The following is a 25,484-nucleotide window of genomic DNA, read 5'->3' as shown; positions in this document are numbered from 1 at the left end:
AATTAATAAGATCTTTGAGTTCAGGGAGGTAGAAGGGATTAAGAAGCATCCCAAGCTCAGACAACGAGAGCAGGAGCGAGCCACTGCGGGGAGGCCCTGGGGAGAGAGCTGATTGCTGAAAGATAAGCCGCCAAGACTGGTAACTCTCAAGAATCACAGCAATTTGAGGCTCAGCCACCCTCAGAGTCCAGAAGGAAGTGGAGGAAGGACATGTGTCTGCATGTGTCTGGCTGTGTGTATATGTGATCGGATAGAGAAGAACTAGGACTTGGACCTTGTGCGAACCACTTGCCTTTCATAAGATTCCAATTCTTTATGAAAATGGAATGGTTGACCTACATGAGCTCTAAAGCTCTTCTGGACTTTAAAATGATGTTGTGTTTCAAAATTGTATTTAGAGAAACGTTACCAAACCCTAAAGGGTTTGGAAATATTACATAATCCTCATTCATTTTTTAGTTATCACTTAACTTCTTTATCATAAGCTTAAATAGGTGGAGAGGATGTAGTTTCTGGCATAACGTTTCTATGTCTTTAAACGGTGTTTCCATTCAGACCTTGGAGCTACAATATTTGCTTCACTTCTTTTATGAAAAACGTCTCCCACATCATCTGATTGGCAAAGGCAGTCCTCACTGTTACACCATCAGCTAAGTCAGACTAGATTTCTGTCAGAAAGAGTCCTTTTTAAATTCAAATAAATGTGTTAAAACAAGTCCCTGTGATGGCCTTCTTACTTTTCCTTTTTTTTTTTTTTTTTTACTTTTCAATTCTAAGAGAGACAGGTGATAGATGATGATGATGATGATGATGATGATGATGATGATGATGATGATGGAAAGTGGGGAGCGGTCTCAGTTCTCCTCCATGTAGTTCATTCTGGGATTCAGTCTGAAGGAGTAGAAGCTACCAGGGAAAGCTCTTCCTATGACAATGGCAGATGAAAAACAGGATAAACCCAACTACCTGAGCACATTTCCATCTCTCAACATCCCATTGGCCAAAGCGAGTCACCTGAGGAAGCCCAACATGATGAGATAATGAGGAGGGAAAGAATACAACTCCTATTCTGCTACTGAGGTAGAAGTTGGGGGGGCAGGGAAGTAGTATATAAACTAGAAAAATCTAATCTACCATAGCAAAATTATACAAATATGCATGTATAGTAGGACATGCATATTCACATATGGAAACAAGGGACAACAGGACAACAATTTTTGCATCACAAAATTCATTTCAACCTAACATTTTTGTGTACTGGATTTGATTCTTTGGGGAAGCCCCTTACTTGGATAGTTATGTCCACATATGCAAATGTGAAGTGATGAATAAAATTCACATGGCAATAGAAAGAGTCCAGCTAGTGAATATGAGAACCCAGTCATCGAGATCCAGTCATGCAAATAACAATGATGAAGACCAGATCTATTTCATTAAGTATATCAAAATGTAGTCAATGTTCACATTTATTTTTGTAAATGATAAACAGCAGGAGTGTGGATAATCTAAAGCTGTAGATAATCCTAAAAGTCTTTAGATTGACTCTAGATTTGATTAAGATTTTGTGGTCAGCAAGATTTACCTCAAGCAAAATTAAAATTACACTGCCTTTCATTACCAGAACAGACACCCAGCCAACTAGGACAGGTGGCCCAGAATAAGAATTTGTATATAATTGAAAGTTGATTTAATGAATAAATGAAATAATATTTATAAACCACTTTGCAGATTTCCTGGCACACAAGTAGATGCTCATTAATAATTTCTCCCCATATCTTTTCCTTTCCTTTCTATTTGTTCCAGTAGAACAAAAATATTATGTTCTTAACCAATTAATTCAAGTGGTTTGTTGGGTCATGGAAAAAGAAAACATTTGGTTTGAACTCAATTTTTTTTTCATTTAATTAAAACTGTACCACAACACTTTCAGCTATTTGTATGTACTGTTCCTGGCTGATTAAAATGAACCAAAATTCCCCTGATAGCAAGAATATGACATTTAATTAAATCAGCAATATACCAAAACATTTGTTCAGCTGTAGGTTTATGTTGTTTTTCAGCAGATCCAAGTTCATGTTGTACTTTATATCCCAGCCAGATATGTGCAGTATTGTGAATTTAACTGTTTTCTTTTCATAATCATGTCAATTCCTTTGAGGATTCAAAACTTCGGATAATTAAAAATAATTGTAATTAATGCTAAATTAAAATTACTTCCTATTTCTGTAAATGATAAAAAATGTTCTTTTAAAAGATGCAATTATTTTTTTTTAAAAGAAAAGATTTTATTTATTTATTCATGAGAGACACAGAGAGAGAGAGGCAAAGACACAGGCAGGGGGAGAAGCAGGCTCCCTGCAGGGAACCCGATGTGGGACTTGATCCTGGGACCGCAAAATCATGCCCTGAGCCCAAAGGCAGATGCCCAACTGCTGAGCCACCCAGGGATCCCTTAAAAGATGCAATTAAATTATATCTATAGAATCTATACATATATCTATTCTATCTCTATATTTCTTGGTAGTTTTATCTTTTTAAAAATATTTATCTATTTAAGGGAGAGAGAACACATGTGAGTGGGAGGAGGGGCAGAGGGAGAAAAACTCAAGGAGACTCCAGGCTGAGAGCACCCAGCTCAATGTGGGCCCCAATCCCATGGCCCATGAGATCATGACCTGAGCTAAAACCAAGAGTTGGAGGCCTAACCAGCTGAGCCATCCAGGACGTCCCTCTTGTTGATAGTTCTATGAAATCAGCTTTTCAAGATCTAATAGCAATGTGTTAAAAGTGTGCTATTGATAATAAACATAGCATTAGATAATTAGCTATCATTGTAAAATTCAAGATAAGGATCTAAGACCATCAGATTCTGCTGTTTGCAAATTCTTTTGTCTCTGTGAATAAAAACATCCCTGTATCCATTATGATGAAATATTAATTTGTGGAAATTTGTTTTTTAATTCAGAAATAATGTACTATATAACCAGAATTACTTATCACTTTCCTGAAAACAATCTCACAGAAGAATTTAGTTACTATACCTTCATACAACTTATACCTTGTATTATGTACAAATACTGTGCATAATATTAATTAGAGATATCAACTTAATCATGCAATTTTATTTTGTGAAATAAGAATAATAAGCAGGCAAATAAAACATACACAATTGATATCAAATAAAATTAGGTAAATATTTATTTTATTAGAAGTAATATTTTGAATGTACATAGAATTTTTTTGCCCTCCAACTTTGATTTGGGTTGTCTTTCTTAATTGCTCTACATCATGTCAGAAAATCTATCTGCATCTGCCTAATATGTTACAAAGGGGAAATAATTCTATTGATTATATGAAGATTATCTCTCTTGTTATACAGAGTTTTAACAATGTGATTATTATGCTCTCCCTGTAAGCTGGCTACATAAGAAGAAAGGAAGTACCTATGATTTTGATTCCACGTGGGCCTAAGCCTTAAGTCACTTATGCAGACAATTTATTATTTGTATGGTATTTGTATGGTATTGAGTGTATTGACATTCTAAGTGCTTTTTCTAACATTGTCTTTGAAAATAAATTATCACCCTTTTATTACTCATAACAAGAATTATTGGCAACAGGGATCTGTAATGTCTTATACCACATCAGAAAAATTGGAAATGTTCTTATGACTTAAGACTTTTATTTCTCTTTCCTCTGCATTCAGCTGTTCAAGGATCCAGTGTTATTTTCCGAACAGTGGAGGTCACATTACATAAAGAAGGCAATACCTTTGGTTTTGTAATACGAGGTAGGTGGTGGCTAGAAAATATGAACCATCAGATATTCTTGGAGAATTTATCAATGAAATATTAGGAGTGAACTAGAAAGTCATCCTAAAAACAACAGATGTTTCTAATGCATAAAGTCACCTTATAATACTCGCACCCATTCTTTTAAAAAATAAAGCAATGAGTGGGAGGAATCAAAGTGGAATCATGACCTAGTTTTGTTTTCAGCCCATTAATACAGAACAAGAAGTCACTATAAACCTTGTCAATTCATTCATTCTATGGATTTACCACTTTTCAACATGTGTTTTGTTTTCCCTTCATATTTTTCTATATCTCTGAGTCAAAAATGTAGATGAATATGGCTTGATTTGATTTAATACACTAGGATTATGCAACTTTTTAAAATTATTTTCTCCTGAAATACATTTTGTTATTGTAGCTTTCCAAAAATTGAAGATAATCTAATCTCTTGGGAACCTGTATACATCAGCTTAACTTACTTTATTATGGGATGACATTAATAATAAAGATTTCAGATGACTCCAGCTTGTCCATAAAACCATTAGTTCTGAGCTTTAATTCTGGCTTTTAGTATTTTATTTTTCTTATAGGCAGTTCTACACCTTGAAGACTACAGATAAACAACTCATAATTCCTAGTGTGACAGTAAAGTTCAATAAGGAACTATGTAGGCATCAAAGATTTTTTTAACATTTTGCTTATCTTGATTTTTTTTGTTTTTATCTATTATATTTTATACTTTGCCAGGGTCAAAATTTTATCCAAATTATTAAAACATTAATTAAAGCTAACTAAGCATCTTAATAAACATACATGCATCAAGAAATAAATGTGTTCATTTAGATTAAAAATGTAGATTTGTCTTAAATGACTAAGCTTTAAACATTATGTTCCATTCTGTGCCAACCATTTAGCAAATCAATCAGATATTTATTAAGGACATGTCAACATGTCAGTATAGGGCCAAGTACTGGGGAGTCATAAGACAGGCCCCTATCTGCAGGGAGTTACAATCCAGTGAATTTAAGACCTAAGTTGACAAAGTACCCAAGTGAGCAGTAGAGAAAATGGAAAATGCAGAACTCACTGAGTGATTTAGTCCAGCAGTTACTACCTTTTCCTGACCAGCTCCTATTTTTAGGTGGAGCAAGAAGAACATTTTACCTTAATCATTCCCAAATTTCTGTGTAAAAGAACTAGGTGAATATAATAAAAAGTCAATATAAAGTAATTTTGGCTCAGAAGGTGGTATATACAATTCTGTTTTTTTGCAATATCAGTCTGACACAGAGGCACACTTGAATCACATGCCTACAAGCCTAATTATTGAAAAGCTGCAGTCGAAAATACTGCTGATGCAAATATTCATTATTTGTTGCTCTATGGTTAATCAATAACAAATCAAATTGCTAACGAAAGAGCTAAAACAACAGTAATTTATCATTAGCAACAAAAAAAGAATGGAAGCATTTGAAACCACCTCAAGACAACTGATGATATAATATCAACAAAATGCCTGTACCACCATTTGCAGGAATTTCAAATATCTGCATGTGCATGCAGAGGAAGAATTTTCTCCTATGAGCCTAGGATATCACCTGGTACATCGTAGGTGCTTAATAAATAAATGAATAAAGAATTGAATGCTGCCTAGATTTGTAGACATAGACTTCTTAGCGTTATACTGATTTTAAAACCTTAGTAATAATGAACCAATTTTAGTTTATGAGTACCACCTTTTTGTAGGCTTTAAAAACTCCCTTAGTACATTAGTTGAACATAAACGTTTGTGGAATTTTGCACAAGTTTTCGTGAGAATCAAATTAAGAATTTCTATTTTTAGATGAGTTTAAGGCCCACCTGAAGGGTCTTCCATGCTCAAAAGGTGGCCCCCTCCCTTTGGAATCTCGATTAGTCACAAAAAGAGTTGCAGAATGAGAAAGTACTGTGGGTAAATGTTATCACGGCAGAGAAGACATCGTGGCATAGATGGAATGTGAGCTAAACTTCATTTCAGTGAGAACACGGGGACTTTGAGGAAGGAGGACAATATCACAGATGGAGCATATTCATTTCGTGTTGCTGAATTTCTTCTTAACCGGTTAGAATGAGTGTCGGTATAATAAAACAGGCTTTTACCTGCTGAATGCAATTGCATTTCTAATGCTATATGCCATAGGTTCTAAAACCTTGACTCCCCCAAACAGTAGAACCTGGCACCTATAGAAGGGAAAATGACATTCTAGCCTAAATCTTGCAGAGTTAAATTTCAGTTAATTCCCTTGCCACCAACCTAAGGATGATGACTTGGAATAAAAGGGAAAGCTCTCTGTCACTAAGTTCCTTTTCACTTTGGGCAGGAAACTTGCCCTGTCAGTCATTCTCAACTAAAATTGTAGACAGGTCTACTCATCTAATACATGGAGCCTAGTATTCAGATTTGGTTTGCATTGTGGCCCTGGCACTGATATTTTTTAAAGGCATTCCAGGTGAGTGACCCTCACGTGAGAATACTCTCTCTGTTTTGCTTTGCAGCTCTAAAAGTCTAGAACCTAAGTGAATCACAAGCTAAATTTGGTTCATTATTTCAAATACTGGTAAAACGTCACATATGAAGAAACGGAGAGCTCACTCATGCTTTGCCATGCATTTATGGTTACAGATTTAAATTTAGACCAAATCAAAATTGTGGGAAGTTGTGTACTGTCTTCAGCCCCCATCCTTTTCTAAATCAACATCCCATCAGGAACAAATAGACCTGTCTTCTTTATGATCACCTTGCAAAAGAGGAATTACATAATTGTTTTTATATAAATATGGGTAAACGTGCTGTAATTTATTGTCATCATTTTCATTTTAAAATTCTTTTCTAAAAAAAAAAAATAAAAATAAAATAAAATTCTTTTCTGAGGAAGTTGTGAATTTCGCATTGCAAGTAAGGAGGAACTTTGAAAGAAGCCATCAAACTGAGGGAAAGAGTGAGATACTGGAGATTTATCCATCAGCCAGACTGAATAAATCATTTTTAATAGAAGTGAACAGAAAGGAAGCATTTGCCTTCATCAGAAACAGTGAATGCCTTTTGAGTTTTCTTTGAGGCTAGGTTCCTTATGTTGACCTCTCTACCTGTTCCCAGTTTGGGAAATGCCAGTTGGCTCTACCAAGCAGATACTGGGGAAGATACTGGCAAACTAGGGACCAGCAGGTGGGCAGCCAGGAGGATGATGATGTATAAAGAAATCAAATCAGATGCAGAAAAGTTCAGAAAGTGAAGATGTCCAGCCTGAAGAATATGAAACTTAGCAGGTGTATCATCACTGTTTTCAGCTCCTAGAAAACATTCCTTGCAGTAGAGAGCATACATTTTTGTTTCACTGCTCTAAATAATAGAACAAGGACCAGAAGATGAAAGTTGGAGGAAGAGAGATATCAGATAAATAATTAGAAAGAAGCTTCGAACACCCTATGTGTCCAAATATGAAATGGGCTGCCTCAAGTCGAGTAAGTAGGCCATCTGGTGGGTCTCAAGAAGAGTGGGGAAGCACAGATTATAGGAGGTTCACAGAGGGGTCCTGGATTTAGAAGAGAATTTATAATGCATTACCATCCATCTTGAAGTTTCTATGTTTCCAAGAATTCTTGAGCAGAAATTGTCTTTATGCAGGATTAAAGTCTCCATTTAAGACTGCAACCGTTTTGAAATAGTCTGTCAAGATTTGCCTAGAATTTTTTGAACAGCCCACCATTAATGGAACGCACTTCAGCCCCTTGAATTTTTTTCTTCTTGTTTTGATATACCTTTTCCTTCTTCAGTTGTTGCTTCCTTTACGTCAGCTTGTAGACCGACTCACCTGTATTATAGCCCAGGTTAATTGACACCAGGTATACCCGCCTGCTGGCTGTTGTTCTAATAAGCTGGTATTTGTAAATAGTTCATGCTCTTGTGACACTCGCTGTTAAATATTTTGTATATCACCCCCAAATACAATCATATTGTATGATTTGTATTGAGGTAGAGACATGGTGACCACAAAAGCATATTCTACATAAAATGAATAAGATTTTTGGAAAAAATTTACATGTGTTCTTCTATACCTGGACAAAACAGTTTCATTTCTCGGCTGGCATTTTGTAAGTGATTCTTTTTAATGAATGAAAGCATTGTTGAGCTGGTTTTCTTTTTTTGTTTGTTTTGTGTGTGTTTTTTTTTGTTTGTTTTTTGTTTTTTGTTTTTTTTTGCTAGGAGGAGCACATGACGATCGAAATAAATCTCGTCCAGTTGTAATAACATGTGTTCGCCCTGGAGGACCTGCTGACAGGTAAACTTCATCCCTCTGTGTCGCTGTCCAGATAGATTGAACAAAGCTGGGGACATTGACAGAGATGAATTCGAAATTTCACCTTAAAAGACAGATATATGCAAATAGGTTGGAATATGAAAACTGAAATTGTTTGGGCTGTGGAAGCAGGAAAATGAAGGTCTGACTCCAGACTCCACACCTAACTACCAACTACCCTACGTGTTCAGCAAGTGACTCAAGAGTTCTGAGCTCGTTTTCCTCCACTGTAAAATGTAGATCACAATACCTACCTTTCAAGGTTGCCAATGTTACCAAAAGACCGGCTAGGGCCTTACAGGGGACCTATCATGCAATAGAGACTTCATCAAAGGCGGCTGGCTTTTATAAGGCAGGCACTTGACAAGCATCATCTCCAGTTGCTAATCTCCTCACCTGGAAAGATAAGTGGTGCTGTTTTGATTGTTACTATTATCAACATTCTTATGATTATTACCTTCTGATAATGATTATGTATGTCAGATGGAAGTGACTTGTACTAAAAGAGAAGGAACATTGTCAGTGTCTAGAGCCCTCTCTTCCTTACTAATTTGAGTGTCCGAAGGGGCAGCTCCTTCAGCTTTCATATCATAAACATGGTTGGGGAGAGGGACTCCGAAGTAAACACACAACTTAGCCGTCTCAGGAGATACTTCTCTTTGTATTAATTTCCCACAGCAAAAGTTGCCTCCATCAAGGCAGGAGACCACAACTCCTGGCTTTCGGTATTGAAGTCTAGGAGAAAAATGCTCTGATTACCCCTGAGTCTGCACAATGTTTCAAACAAGGATACAATTTTTATTTTTTTTATTTTTTTAAAGATTTTATTTATTTATTCATGAGAGATAGAGATCCAGAGACACAGGCAGAAGGAGAAGCAGGCTCCATGCAGGAAGCCCAACGTGGGACTCGATCCTGGGACTCCAGGATCATGCCCCGGGCCAAAGGCAGACGCTCAACCGCTGAGCCACCCAGGCATCCCAAGGATACAATTTTTAAATCTTCACTTATGCAATAGAAATAGTTATAATACATATTATTTACTGAGCACTTAACCAGGTGTCAGGAAACATGCTAAGTGCTTGGCAGACATTTTATTTTATCCTCTCGACTGCCTACTAAATGAAGTATTTTTTATCCACACTCACAGGTGACAAGACTGAGGTACAGTATGTTTAAGTGACTTGCCAGTTAGCTAATACATGGAAGAACTAGGATAGGAATTCAGGTTTATTTTCCTTCAAAACTCATGCTGTTACTTACTTTTCTAAAAAGTTTGTGTTTAATAGAAAATAAGAGAATATGAAGATACTGTTTTCTCACCTATGTTCTAGTACGTTTGCCTTTGCAGAGGATAATACGAACTCAAAATTTTCATAAACATCTTGACTTTTTCCTTTCTCGTGCTTCTCCTGTGGTTTTTTTTCTTCCAGAAGTAAATGAGAATATTTCTGTTCCTTGTTAACTTTTAGGCTGAGGTTAACAAAAATGTCAGAAGCAAGCTACTGGTTTGTGAGCAACATACAAACAAATTAATTTAGGATGAAATGGGATCTATTGAGTCAAAATTCCTAGAGAGTTGTCAAGGTGAAAGATATTTAAGAGATGTTTATCCTTTCAAATCCTAAACTTGTAATCCCCCCATTTGATTTTCTCATATCCATGACCCTCCCTGAAGCAGGAAGGTTATGATCTGGGAGGCTCCCTGGCTATGTTTTAGTGGCATCCCTAATGTCCTGAGGCATCTTCTTCTACTGCCTTGAGTATCTGTGGTTACAGCAGAAGGAATAGTATTTCCCTGTCTCTTCCAGGGAATATGAGACTGAATCAATCTAATGATTGCCAAAATGGCCTGATAAATCAATAGGGAAATTTATAGACTAGGGAAATTTTTCACCAGTGCTCCCTATCGCATTTGGTTTCACTGGTAATAAATTGAATGGAATTAGCAGGCTTTTCTGCTCACCTGGCTTTGGAAAAATAGGTAAATGCTATTTCCTGGGCTCTAATTAATCAATTTTAGATATTTAAGCGAGAACCTAAAAAGGGAAAACACGCATTTAGTACTTTTGCACCCCAAGACTTAACCGTGGGTAACTTCGTAATTGACTAATATGCAGTTATTTCCTTATTACTGACTTTCATATTGCAGCAATTTTCTTTTCAGTGTTACCTCTTACATCTCTTACTCTCACCCTTGATGCTTAAAAGGAAATACATATAGGATGGATGGTAGAAAGTGTGAAAGAACCACTTTGGCTAAGTGACTGTTAATGTGAAACCCCGTTATGTTACACTAATGAAGACTGTTTCTTTGTTCTCCCTTCAGAGAGGGCACCATCAAACCTGGCGACAGGTTGCTTAGTGTGGATGGAATTCGGCTTCTCGGGACCACACATGCTGAAGCCATGAGTATTCTTAAACAATGTGGACAAGAAGCAACACTGCTGATAGAATATGATGTCTCAGTGATGGGTATGTCAGAGACCTGAGATGGTGCTCTCTAAGCCCTAGGTCATGTCATTGTCCATCCCTGATAAACCACTTTGGATTAAGAATGGACTGTTATGTCCTCTGGCAGCAGACACAGTTTCATCAATACTATATCATTACTCTGTTGGGTTCAGGGAGAGGTGAGTGGTACTTCTCAGCGATTTAGAGTTCTTGTGTCAATAGCTTCTATAATAAGGTCCTCATCTGTCAGAGTGTTTCACTTAGCTCTCAGTTCTTCTATGAGGATTACCCTTTGGCAGCAAAGTATTTTCCCCTCCAAATCACAAAAATAGTGTTATTGACTTAAGGGCTGGTACTTTGTCTTTTACTACACAGAGACGGAGGAAAATAGGAGATTTCTTTCCTTCTTGTAACTTCACAGTAGGAAGCTTGCTAATCAGAATCAATGGAAATTACCAATCATTTTATCATTAGGTTTAGAAACAAAGAAAGAAAAGGGGACATGTAGAAACATTGATTAAAATCAATGAGAATCATTGATTAAAATAAAAATACTGTTGAGTGCAGTGTCCTTTTTTAAAAAATATAGTTGATACATGTTACATTAGTTTCAGTTGTACAACATGGTGATTGGACAAGCTTATATGTAACGCTATGCTCGCCACAAGTGCAGCTACCATCTGTCACCCTGCAGCACTGTTATAATACCTTTGACTGTATTCCTTTTGCCGTGCCTTTCATTCCCATTACTTATTCATTCCATACCTGGAAACCTGTATCTCCCACCCTCCTTCACCCATTTTGCCCATCCTCCCACCCTTTTTCCTTCTGGCATCATCAGTTTGTTCTCTGTATTTATGGGCCTGATTGTGCTTTTTGTCTGTTTATTCATTGTTCGATTTCTTTAGATTCCACGTATGAGTGAAATCATATGGTATTTGTCTTTCTCAGCGTGACTTATTTCACTTAGCATAATACCCCCAGGTCCATCCATGTTGTCTCAAATGGCACTATTTCATCCTTTTTTATGGCTGCATTTTATATATATATAAATATAAATATTTTTATATATATAAAATTTTATATATTTTATATATGTTTATGTATATATAAAACACACTGTCCTTATCTATTCATCTATCAGTGGACACTTAGATTGCTTCCATATCTTAGCTACTGTAAATAATGCTGCAATAAACATAAAAGTGCATATATCTTTTCAAATTAGTATTTTCATTTTCTGTGGGTAAATATTCAATAGTGAAATTACTGGACCATATAGTATTTCTAATTTTAATTTTATTTTTTATTTTTTATTTACTTTTATTTTTTTTAATTTTTAAAAAAATTTTAAATTTTTTTAATTTTTTTTAATTTTAATTTTTTGAAGAACTTCTATATTGAAGCACCAATTTATATTCCCACCCTCAGTGCATAAGGGTTCCTTTTTTTACACATCCTCACCAACACTGGTTATTTCTTGTCTTTTTTATTTTAGCCATTCTGACAGATGTGAGGTGATATCTCATTGTGGTTTTGATTTGTATTTCCCTGGTGATTAGTGATGTTGAGCATCTGTTCATGTATCTGTTTTTCATCTAAATGTCTTCTGTGGAAAAATGTTCAGTTCTTCTGCCCGTTTTTAATTGGACTATGTGGTTTTTCAGTGTTGAATTAAATAAGTTCTTCATACCTTTTGGATATTAACCCTTCATGAGATACATCATTTACAAATCTTCTCCCATCTAGTAGGAAATCTTTCTGTTTTGTTGATCATTTCCTTTGCTGTGCAAAAGTTTTTTATTTTTATGTAGTCCCAATAGCTTATTTTTGCTTTTGTTTCCCTTGCCTTAGGAGTCATATCTAGGAAAATGTAGTGTAGTATTCCTTCTTTCAAAAATGATTCCAATAGAAATTAATTCTATTTCTACCCTCACAACTATGGCAAAGCTTGGAAGATATTCTCATCTGGCTTTTAGATGTTAAGAGAGAGCCAAAGTTTTGTGTAATGTTGACTAAGGCAGAAGAATTATGAGATAATGAATTGGAACTTGAAATTGAAACTAAATCATGTTAGAAGTACTTCTTACAATGATCAGACATGATTATCTGACTGGATTTTACCAGAGAGTTTTATACTGGTGAGACATAGCAGAGAAAAAGAGGCTTATTCAAAACTGCAAACTCTGTGTGATTCATGTAGAACAGTGTTGCTTGCAAGTGTTAATATGTCTACGGGCCTGAAATGTTTTAATGAGCTATGAGGTTTCTTTTTTTTTCTTTCTTTCTTTTTTTTTTAGCTATGAGGTTTCTTAAAATATTTAAAGTATGAGATTTAAGGAGTTCTTAGCAGAATAAATGGTATGATATGCTCTTGACATGGAAAATACAGAAATAAATGAACTTTCCTCCCTCATGTATCTTTCTCTTCCATTCTCTCCTTCCTTCTTTGCTTTTTCTTTCTCTTTTGCTATATAGTTTTGAATTAGATTTGGAGGTCGGTGATTTGGGCTCTGTTTTCACTCCACTGACTTCTGTTATTCTGGACCATGTTACTTATTTCCCTGTGCCGTGGTCACTTCAGTTGTCAAATGGGGACTAACAATGCCTATTTTTAGAGGTAGTTGTGAGTTAAAATTATACAGTAAAATCTATTTTAAATGATGATGCAGTGTATTATTAATATTAAAAATTGAAGAAGATGTTTAACATATTTAATCATTCATTCAGTCCACAAATATTTATTGAGCTAAGTGGCAGGTATCAAAAACCCAAGAGTACTATAAACAAAACAGACTTGGTCCCTGCCCTTATGAAGCTTGCAGTAGATGGAGAGGACAGATAGAACTCGATCAAACATTCATGAAGTGTGATCATTACCTACTGTAAAGGGCATGAACTGGATTATGTGATAGGGAATAAAGGCAGGTACAGGTGAGAGTTAGCAGATGCCAATATAGGGTAATTAGTGAAAAAGTGACATGTGGGCTAACACCTGAAGACTTAAAGGGAACCAGCTCCCAAAAGGAAGACAACACTAGTCTAGAAGCCCTGAGCACTTTACCTCAAAGAGACAAGGGATCTCCTATGAGAACGAACACCACTTCAGAGGAAATTCCTCCATGTTTCATTATTGCCAGAGTCAGGAGGGGACCGGGTGACCCATCTGTCTGCCTTCACCCCAAATCACACATCCTGAATGATGTTTGACAGTTTCCACACCTCAGAGGTCTCAAATATCCCCCCAATATAGGATATTTCCCTAATATAGGGAAAAGTGGGCCATCAGGAAGGAAACACATTAAAAAGCCTCTAAGTTGCTAGGTATAAGATCAGTATACAACAATCAGTTGCACTTCTTTACACCAGCCAAAAACAGAAGCTAAAATTTTAAGATACCATTTATAATAGCAATAAAAAGGAGTCAATATTACAAAAGTTGTGTATAGCTATATCTGTGCCCATTACACAGATATAGCTATATAGATATAGATATAGATATAGGCATATACACTAAAAATACTTTAGTGAAGATCTATGTCACATTATTGAATGGGAAGTCTTAATATCTAAGAAATGTCATTTCTCTCAAATGCATCCACAAATTCAATTCTACTCAAAACCTTAAAAGGACCTTTGGGGGGAACTTAATAAGCTATTTGTAAAAAGTATGTGGAGTAAGAAAGGTGGGAGGGGAAAAACAGCCCAAAATGTTTTTGAAACGATAGGAAAGCAAGAAAAACTTGTTCTATCCAATATCAAGACTCTTTCTAAAATCATGCCACTAAGTCTATGTAATGTTAGCCATGGGATAATAAAGAGATCAATGGAAGAGAATCGAATACCTAGAAACAAACCACTGTGGATATGGAAAGAGAAGTGTAATCTTATATAAGTGGGGAAAGGTTGACGTAGTCAGTATGTGATGCTTGGTCAGTTAGTTAGCCACCTGGGGAAAATTCGATGAAATTCCTACTTCGTGCTCTGCTCAAAAATAAATGCTGTGTTTGCATAACCATTTCCCAAAAAACTGCTATTACAAATAACTGGAACGAATATCCTTTTACCCAAATCTTTGACTGTATATAGTTCTTAATTAAACATTTGGCACATCATTCTAACTTGTCCTCCAGAAAGGTTATACTATTTTATATTGCTACCAGCAATGTTTTAAGTGTACCTATCCCACCAGAGCTTGTCAACTTTGGATATTATCATTTTTTATCTTTCTGATTTGTTAAGTGAAGATTGCATTTATATTTTAATTTGCTGTTAAAAAATTTATAGTGCAAGTGAATATTTTTTCATGTGGACAGTAGCCAATTTTATTTTGTATTGTATGCTTATATCTTTTATTCATTTTTCTGTTGCTCTTAATTTTTTTATTGGTTTGTATAAACTATATATTAAGGACATTCATCCCTATCAGTTTTTTGAAAAACTTTGTCAGTAGTTTATTTCCTTTTTGATATATTGAAGGTTTTTTTTCCTTCTTGTTTTGATTTAGCACTTTTCTTAGACTTTAAATATTATTTTTTCTAAACAGTTACCTAATACCCTATTTAACAAAGAATTACATATCTGCTGATTTTTAATTTTTTTAATCATACATTAAATCATTAAATATACTAACCTCAACATCTGCGGCTTTCAATTTCTCACTTGCCAATACTTCTCTATTTAATTGTCTTACTTGGATATTTTTCCAATATCCCCTATAGTCATTCTCTTCTTTCTGTTTGTCTTTCTTGCTTTTTTTCCATTTCTGTTCTTCTAATTTGGGTTAAGATAGGATAATGGTATCCATAAAGTCAAATAATTAAGAATGACAATTTGAAGAAAGGAAAGGAAAAATAGTGCCTTAGAATATAGGATACTTTCAATTAGAATTATTCATCAAATATTAACTGAACCTTTATAACAAAAGAAATCCTTTTTTGTAATACTTTTGCTTTTGCAACTTTTGGAGCTTTTCTTCCTCAAAAGTAATAAAATGAGTTCTTGCACAACACAGCCTGTTTACTCTAAGAGACCCAATTAACATTTCAAACTCTTTATAAGTCAAATTCCCATTAAAAAATAGTTTACCACTCTGTTTTTTGTGAAAAAAATTCTAACATTTGTAGAATTAATATTTGATAAACCCCCAAAATTAACTTTATCAAATTTTTAACAAGATCAGAGCAAAAAAAGAATTTTTTAAATTTAAATTCAATTTGCAAACATAAAGTATAAACACTCAGTGCTCATCCCATCAAGTGCCTGCCTCAAAAAAGGCATTTTAATGGGAAATTATTTAGTCAACCAGAACTTTGGTACCAAAGACATTGATATTTTCCTTGTTGAATGTAAGAATTAATCATATTCTATATCTCCTAAGAATGTAGGTCAAGTACTAGTCTAAAGATTATCAATTATTTTTATACATAATATTTTCATCAAATCCTAATGGAAAATGTGTTGAGATAGGCATTAGATTATATTGATTCCTATTTTGTACCTTTTATCAATCTCCCTTGATGTTATACTCAATGATTCCATTTCTTTGTATTATCTTTTCCTTCTATCAAATAAAAATAATGATATTTAGCCTATACAGCTCATTAAAACAAAGACATTCATTTCTAAAGGAAACTAGGAGATATTTAGAAATACAAAGGAAATAAATTTTTGAAAGCATGTATAAAGCTCAAAGTTTATGGGCCTCCATTCAGATACCTTCCTATCACTCTTAGGTAAAGCTAAATAGATGCAAAAATTGCAGTAGAAAACTTAATAATTAGAAAAATTAAGAAAATGAGGAGCAATAGCTCAACAGTATATGAGGACACCATCAAGTACAAATAGCAGAAACCCAATGTAACCAAAGGGAATTTATTAACCTCCAAAAGTCAGGAGTTCAAGATGTCTCCTGGCTTACAAGTTCAGTAATATCATAGGCATCCTGTCTCTCCTTGCCTAGAAAAGGCTTTCCTTATCTTATGATAAGATGGCCCCAGCAGCCACAAGTCTATATTATCTTGAAAGGTTATGATGCCAGAGAAAGAAATGAGACTGGATCACCCCTAAAAGATTCCTAGTAACTTAGCTTGAAGCAAATGCTAACCATTACACTAATCACTATGTCCAGCGATATAATATACTCTTTGCTCTTTTGGTAGGGGAGGCAGGAATGTATGATGAACAGCCCCAACAGAATACAGCGCTTCCCCACAGCAAATGGTGTTGACTTGATGAAAGTAATAGATGACCTTTTGAGGACATATTTTAATGTTAAATAATATATTCCCACTAACATGAGTTATATTCCCTCTAACATGAGAGTTTCCCTTGCTTCATATCCTCACCAGCACTTGGTTTTCTCAGTCTGTTTCATGCTAACTCTTTTGATTTATGTATAGTGATATCCCACTTTAAGTTTAGTGTACTTTGCCTCAATAAATAGCCATGTGGAGCACCTTTTCATTTGCCCGTGGGACATACTTGTTGCAATGATTTTACTTTTAGTACTTTTATTTATATACCATTAAATGTATGATGCACTATATCTTAGAAGAGTGTGTGTATCTATAATCAGATATAAATATTGATTTTATGTATTTATATACAATTAAAAGTACATAATTTCTAAGTGCGTGTGCGTGTGTGTGTGTGTGTGTGTGTGTGCACATGAGGCACTGTAGTGGAGTGAGACAGAGGAGAGAGGACTGAGCTCTGGGGTTCTCCAAAAGTGGCAAGTCACAGGTTAGGAAGGTGAAGAGGAATCTGTAATATAAGTAGGGAAGGTGCATCCAGCGATGGAGATAGAGAATCAAGGTAGAGTGTTGAGTCACAGAGGACAGATTTTTCCTTTGCAAAATGGTAGTAATTGTACTACCACACTCACAAGTTGCTGCGAGAAGCAAAAGAATTAATACATATGCAGTGTTTGGCACAGAATATGTGGCCAGTAAATATGCACTATTTAAAATGTTTATAGGAAAAAGCATCCCCACTTTATTATTGTTGAAATGTATTACCAAACAACTGGGTCTGAGAGCTCTGCTGTTGGAAATCATGTAACATAAAATACATGGAGAGCATGAACATCTGAAAACAATGACTTCATTAAATGTAGTGTCTTTTGAAGTCAAACAAAGTTGGTGGAATCTTGGCTCTCTGTTGACCTTGGACAAGTTTTTGAGCCTCTCCAAGTTTCAACCTTCCTTTCTCTAAAGTAGGGATGATAGTGCCACTTCTACAAAGGTTTGATGGATTGAATGAATGTATATAAAGTGCTTACCATAACTAAACTAAACTGTATTGAATACTGGGAAATTAAAGTTGACTATTTCCATGCTCAACATGCCTAAAATGAACCTCAGGCCTCCCATTAATACCTGGGATTAAGAAGCAGCTGAAGCTTTATTCTGTGACAATACTGAGTCATTAATAGAAAGAATATTTGAGAAATAATGTGTTATAGATCATTTTATTTTCTAAAATTCATCAAAACACTTACTTTACTTAAAACTTTGCTGAAAATATTTCAAAAATATGTTTCTGACAATGTATTTAAAATTAAAGATACTTGAGTCTTTGGGAGAGGAGCACACAGGTATCTCAAGGACATTGTTCTGAACATCAATCTTTAGATCAGTGTTACAGAGTCAAGAGGTTTCAAAGATTACGCCAAATATGTACTTATATAACTTATTCAGGATTTTTTAAAATTATAAGATCCTCTAATAATTATTTATTTCATAATTTTCCTTTTTCTTCCATGGGAAGAGCTGTGGAGAGCCATCAGTTAGTATGGATTTCTTGTTGGCTGTATTAAACAAGTCTCACTGTAGTATAATTTAAATTAGATTTCTTTCTAAGAAGCAGTAATCATTATCATTTTAGTAGATGTCAAGTGTAACCAACAAATTATCATAGTTGATCATAAAGATGGAAAGATACTAAAATGTTTTCTCAAATACTGTGAATTTTTCCACTGTTGTGCCTAATATTTACTATTCCCATACATAGACCTTTCAAAAATAATCCACCTCCTTCCCTGATCCTATTATTTACTTCACTCAGTTTCTCTCATTTTATTTCCCTTTTGAACCCACTAGCACTTTCTTGGCAACTTGTGAGGGATTTACATTTTGTCTTGGTTATCTGTGAGTTTTTCTATTGTGCCTCTAGGTTTCATAGACTCCTTGGGGACACTAACTGAATCATCTCCTTTGCTTCTTTCTATTGCATTCCATGTGGAGTCTCCAGACATACATAGGATGCTCTTAATGATCATTGTGGATTGAATAATGCAGTCACCTATGGATTAGCTATTCTTGTGGCTAAGCATCTAATGATGTGTACAGAATATAGCAAAACATCAGTGTTTATGTGGTAGGTTTAAAATGAAGTTACTTCATGAGATCACCTTACATTGCAGAATGACATTATGAATTTTTAAATCACAAAACCTCTTTTTTTTTTTTTTTTTAATTTATTTATGATAGTCACACAGAGAGAGAGAGAGGCAGAGACACAGGCAGAGGGAGAAGCAGGCTCCATGCACCGGGAGCCCGATGTGGGATTCGATCCCGGGTCTCCAGGATCGCGCCCTGGGCCAAAGACAGGCGCTAAACCACTGCGCCACCCAGGGATCCCTCACAAAACCTCTTAATCTACCTTTCCTGTGTTCCTGTAAGCCTCTGACTCTCCTTTTAACTATTTCTCTGCTCAGCTTCAAGGCTTTCCTTTTATTAACCTGGACTAAGCCAGCTTGCAAAACCAAGAATGCTGGGAAAAAATTGTTATCCTTTCCTTGGAAATGTTCAACTGTATTCTATGTTTGCCCAGATGTGTGGATAGTCCTTATTTATATTCAATCCTTGGTAGTCTTCAAGTACTGTTTTATTAGGGATCGATTTGAATGTTATGAGTCTTTGGGAAAAAATTACTAACTCCTTTGCGATCAAAAGTATAGGTTTATTGGTGTTAACACAACTGGATCATGGCTATGCTTTGCATGTCATTTTTTCAGAATACCAAGATTAAGATATAACACTCCACCATTGATTTCTGAGTCACAGGTACCAAGAGTAAATTGGCCACTATTTGTACGTTCTAATCAGTTTCTTCCAGATGATATCAATGTACTAGAAACGTAATTTTTCAAGGGCTCCCAGAAGTATTTATGACACATGTGCTTTCTTTGTGGGTCACCAGCGTAACCTCCACTTCATAGAAAATTTCACAAATGGAAGACCAGAGAGATTTCTATATAAAAAAATCTAATTTTCAAATGGCAACGGCCATTTATTTGGAATGTTATTTTTCCAAGATAAAAGGTAGATTTCCTTATAATTTTTTTTATCTAAAAAACGAATTTTTGCAAAATCCTCTCATTCCCATTCATCTAGTTCTCCCATATGTATTCAGACTCAGAGCCACTTATCATATGTTATGGGCACAAAAGAAGTGGATGAGGAGAGTTACCTTAAATGAGAAAATGGATGTTTTTTATTTTATATTACTAGATTATCATAGATGTGCTTTTAACTTTACTTTTTTATTATAGTACAAGATGCAAACAGGAAAGTGCTGAAACTGTATTTGTCCACCTTGTTGAATTTTCACTCATGTATTCTCCACCCAGTCACTGCTCCATCTCTCTCCTCAGTACAACCCCATCTTCCTAAACCACAAATTTCTTTTCTTGATTTGTGAACTGCATATAAATGGAATCATATAATATATTTCTTTGATATTGGGCTTTTCTTGTCCAAGAGTATGTTTGTGAGATGCACTCCTCCTGTTACCTGTAATAGTAATTCATTCTTTTTTATTGTCAGTATAGTATTCCATTATAGCCCTAGATCACAATTTAGCCCTTCTCCTTGATCATTTGGGTTTTTTCCAGTTTAGACTTTTATAAATAATGCCACTGTGAACATTCTGTCATGTCTTTTGGTGAATATATATATATATATATATATATATATACATATATATATATATGCATTTCTGTAATGTTATGCTTAGGAGTGGAAATATTAGGCCATAAATTACATTTATGCCCACCTTTAGCAGATAGTGCTAAACAGTGTCTCAGAGTGGTTGTACTAATTTTCATTTCCACTAATCATTTTGCTTCCCTCACACCTTCACCAGCAACTGGCATTGTCAACCCTTTCCATTTTAACCATTCTGAGGGTGTGTGATTATATCTCTTTGTGGCTTTAACGTCTATTTCCAGGTGAATAAGGATGTTGGGCACCTTTTCATTATTGGCCATCTGGATGTCCTCCTTTTTGATGTGCTTGTTCAAGTCTTTTGATTCACTTATTTTTTTCTATTAGGCAACTCTAGGATTATAAATTTATGTGAATCCTTTGTACATTATATGTACAAACCCTATTTTAGTTACGTATGTTATAAACTAATCCTAAATGCTACATGGAAAATAAATGCCAAAACTGGTAGATTTAAGCCGTAGCATTCCAATAAACTGCTTGGGGTTTTCTTGGTTGTTTTGTTTTGTTTTGTTTTGTTTTGTTTTGTTTTGTTTTGTTTTGTTTTGGAAATGCCCTAAGATTTAGGCATACAGAAGCCTAGAAGATGATGTCAAATTCCATCTAGTTCATCCTATCACATTCACGTAGATATTGTCATTGGATTTTAGCACTATATTAGTATTAGCCATTGCTGTGTGGAAAATACTAGTATTAACTAGTGCTAGAGAGCAAAATATCACAAACTAGTGGCTTAAAACTACAACTCTTTTATCATCCCACATGTTTGGCAGAGTAGTAGAGATGAGAGCTGAGCTGCTCAGCCTAACTCAGCATGGCCTACTCTCAGTCCCTCTCATATGAGCCACTGTTGGTTCTCCGTTCTGCTCACTACTGGGCCTGCTTCCTCATGCTTATTACATCCTGATTCTTTTCTTGGGTTCGGCAGAAGATATGTCCTTTGAAAGCTCATCCGAAGTAAGTTACTTTTTAGTTTCTGGGTCTCTAAAGTAATGTGGATAGACAGATTTTTTTTTTTAATTTTTATTTATTTATGATAGTCACACAGAGAGAAAGAGAGAGAGAGAGGCAGAGTGTGTCACAGGCAGAGGGAGAAGCAGGCTCCATGTACCGGGAGCCCGACGTGGGATTCGATCCCGGGTCTCCAGATCGCGCCCTGGGCCAAAGGCAGGCGCCAAACCGCTGTGCCACCCAGGGATCCCGGATAGACAGATTTTAGTGCAAGAGGTACTCATTAACATTTTGGAATGACTCAGTAACACTAATGTAAGAATATAAAATACAGTAGAACATCAATCACGAACCCGTTCCTTCTAGGTGTTTAGTGTTATATTAGGTACTAAGGAGATGGGTATTGTTATCAGAGAAGGAGTAATATAGGCTCGCAATTTAATATCCACCTTTTAAGAGTCCCTTTTACTTTATTTTAGGGGATATCCCTTGTGATAGAATCAGAAGGGTCATTTAAGTCTTTTGGACACTGTTCCTCACTTGTGACATGAGGAGACTAGACCACATCATCTCAAAGTTTCTTCCAGCTGTAAAAGTCTGTGTCTTTGAATTTAGTAACTTCTCACAAAAGACTTAAGAAGTTGTACCATTCTTTTCTCAATAATGTAACACCAAAGTAAAATACTCTAAAATAGTTTAAGGTAACATTTAGCTGTAGTTCAAATTGAACTAAAATGGTTACAGCTAAAACGCTATCTAAAAAGGAAAGTTGGTCTTTTCCCTTGCTAATCAAAACAAACCCAGCAATCTCATTGACAATTACAATTTCCTTGAGATTTCTTCCCAGCATTTCTGTAATAGGCATAAGGCCAAGTTGCTGCTCTGAAGCCATTATCTGCAAGAATCTTGATCTTGGCATTCTGAGACATTAACAAATTAATGGAAAATGGGTTAAAATTCCCTCAATTTCAAATTGAATATTATGCTTCTAAAATTAGGCATGTCCCCTAAGGGGAAAATTAGCCTGTTAATTTTACTGTATTTTAGAAAAATGAAAAACTGACTGAATTCTGTCAGTAGATCTCTTTGCATGCTAAGTTTCTCTAAGGTCACGTACATGTATTAGGTAGACGAGAATTGCACTTCCTATGAAGCAGGGTAGTAGATAAGTACTTTGGTCGATCATAAGGTCAGTTCTTGGCCTTTTTAGAGTTCTACCCAAGTACCAATCAAGGTTACTTTTCTCTGTGATTGGATACTAGTTTTATAATTCCTTGCTGTCAGATGAGCACCAAACAATCTTTTACTGGGGAAAAATTCTTTTTCTTTGTGTCTTTTCATATCTTTATACCTTCCACTAACCACTGTGTATAACTGTAAGCTATAGCTTCCAAAGAAACAGATGATCATAAACTCCCTGTGAGACACGAAGCTCTTCTACTTTTTTTCTCCATATTTTAGTTATTTTTGCTCAACAGCATCCACTTTGGGCCTGATATATAGTAAAATTATTATTTTTTAGCATTATTTGTGGTATACTAATAGGTGTTAAAGTATCCGGTTGACTCCCAACCATCATAAATACGAAGGGGGTAAGCTACATTTCTACTTGTCTCTGAGGCTATGATACTGAATTTGGCTACCGGATGCCACTGTCATTATCACTCATCAGGGTGCATTTGCTTGATATGTTAGCACCCACTCTCGTACCCTACCCCCTGGATCTTCTATATGATCCACAATCATAGTGAGCGAAACTGCCCTGAATCTGTCTTCATGAAGTCCGGAGATCAGAACATTTTTGTAAGGACCCTCTGGTTTCCTTTAAAGATGAATGAAGAATTTTCCACTGTGAATACTCAGAAGCAGACTGAGATCAAACTTTTCATACAGATTTCCTTTAGGACACACCAATACCCAGTCTCTTCTTTCTGTAGATTCTAGTTCTCATCACCTGAAGGCATTGTGTTGGTAGTAAAATAGGAAACAGAAAAGCCAGCAGGTTTTCACCTGATATCTATGAGGGCACTACTCATAGATAGATAGATACTTTCGAGCAGTAATCCCACTCAAAATCACTAGAGCATCTAATGGAGTAATTCACAATAACTTCTGAATGAAGTAATAGTAGTAATAGTAATAGTAATGAAGTAAGTAATTCAGAATGACTGCTGAACAGACCATACCTCCTACAGAATTATTTTATTTTAAAGCAAGTATAATGCAAAGAGCCAATCCTAAAGTTTTCCCTCAACCTCTTTACGTTTCTTGTCTCTGAACATACTCTCTCACAATGTTATCATCTATTGGGACAACTACCACCATCCTCATTTGGACATCTCCCCACTCATTAGCTATAAAGTAAAGTTCAAACTCTTTATTCTGAGACTCAGGCTGTACCCAAACTTTCCCTGACCTACCTTTCTAGCTTCGTTTTTTGTTGTATCTCCGGAAAATCCCATGCTTCATTCAGCCCCACTGGACATTTAATCATTTGTGAACGATGTTTTACCATTTTTGTGTGTTTCCTCATGGCTTTCATCCCACCTGTACCATGTAGTGATTAAAAGGACTCCGGTTTGATTCCTGGCACTGCAACTTACTAGGTGTGTCACCTTTCTAAGCCTCAGTTTCCCCATCTGTAAAATGGGGTTTCATCACAGCAGCGCCTTCCTATGATTACCGTGGTGATTAAAGTTGTTAATACATTTAAAGCATTTGGCATATTCCTTGCCCATATAGAAATAAAAAATCTGCTTTTATTATCATTATTTTTGTTGTTCTGTGAGCTTTCTCACTCTATTTCAGCATTTCAACTTCTATTTCTTGAAGCTACATCTAGAGAGTCCAGCTGGGAGCAACCTCTCTGTCATTCTAACTTCTATGATGTCTTCTTTTATACACCTCTCTTTTTGTTTTAAAGATTTTACATATTTATTTGAGAGAGAGAGTGAGAGAGCACAAGCAGAGGGAGCAGCAGAGGGAGAGGGAGTAGCAGGCTCCCTTAGAGCAGGGAACCCAAGGATGACTCTATCCCAGGACACCGAAATCATGACCTAAGCCTAAAGCAGATGCTTAATGGGCCGAGCCACCCAGGCGCCCCATACATCTCTTTATAGTCTTCACCCCCACTGAGTTTAGTGGTTTATGTGCGTGACTCTCTCTCTTCTAGGAGATTATAAACTCCTTGAGGGCAGGGACTATTTCATACCCATATTGTATCCTCTGCTGTGCCCTATACCTGGAAGATACTATTTGTCTCTTGGTTGACTGAACAAATGGATGAACAAATAAATAAGGAGTAATTCACGTTAAGTCTACCTTTCCCTAAATGTAATAATATTCAAAATACCTTCTCATGTGCTTAGAACACGTTTAGCCTACAGGGCACTTCACCATCACTATCCTAGGTTATCCTTCTCTTACCTCTATTACACCATGCTTCCTCTTGTTGTTTGAGAAAGCCTGAAAGGATGATGTTGACCATGCGAGTCTGAGGCTTTCTGATTACCAGAATCTACAGGACTTCTACAACAGTAGGTCGGTTCATAAGCTGGTAAATTCATTTGCCCTTTAAGTGAACAAATCAAAACATGTGCTTCATGATCTTCACACATTTAATGTTTAATGCTGAAGAAATATTTACATTTCTAGAATATTAGGTAAGAGCTTTGTAGTTAATGTTTACGTATGTTGGGCAACTCTTTGTTCCCTCTCAGGAGACCAACCTTAAATAAAGTCTTTGCCCTAAGGTACAGTTCTCTTCATGGTGCTGGGCTTTGGGTTTTTTTTTTTAAAGGCTTATTTATTTATTTGACAGAGAAAGAGAGAGAGAGATCACAAACAGGGATGGGGGTGGAGGAAGATGGAGAAGCCGGCTCCCCACTGAGCAGGGCTCCATCCCAGGACCCCAAGATCATGACCTGAGCTGAAGGCAG

General features: G+C 35.8%; 1 protein-coding gene across 35 annotated transcripts in view; it reads left to right on the top strand.

The window, feature by feature from the left end:
• GRIP1 (glutamate receptor interacting protein 1) overlaps positions 1 to 25,484 on the top strand; it is a 656,016-nt gene that overhangs the window by 516,021 nt on the left and 114,511 nt on the right. For all 35 annotated transcript variants that reach the window (XM_072741936.1, XM_072741912.1, XM_072741924.1 and 32 more), the window contains 3 exons: positions 3,707 to 3,790; positions 8,038 to 8,113; positions 10,461 to 10,606. In XM_072741936.1, the coding sequence (XP_072598037.1) occupies positions 3,707 to 3,790; positions 8,038 to 8,113; positions 10,461 to 10,606 (306 nt within the window). The remainder of the gene's footprint in view (positions 1 to 3,706; positions 3,791 to 8,037; positions 8,114 to 10,460; positions 10,607 to 25,484) is intronic.

The sequence above is a fragment of the Vulpes vulpes genome, chromosome 16 (genome assembly GCF_048418805.1).
Source record: "Vulpes vulpes isolate BD-2025 chromosome 16, VulVul3, whole genome shotgun sequence".
In the NCBI taxonomy this organism is placed as follows: domain Eukaryota; kingdom Metazoa; phylum Chordata; class Mammalia; order Carnivora; family Canidae; genus Vulpes; species Vulpes vulpes.
Note: the sequence above shows the minus strand (reverse complement) of the source record. Positions and strands in the feature narration are given on the sequence as shown.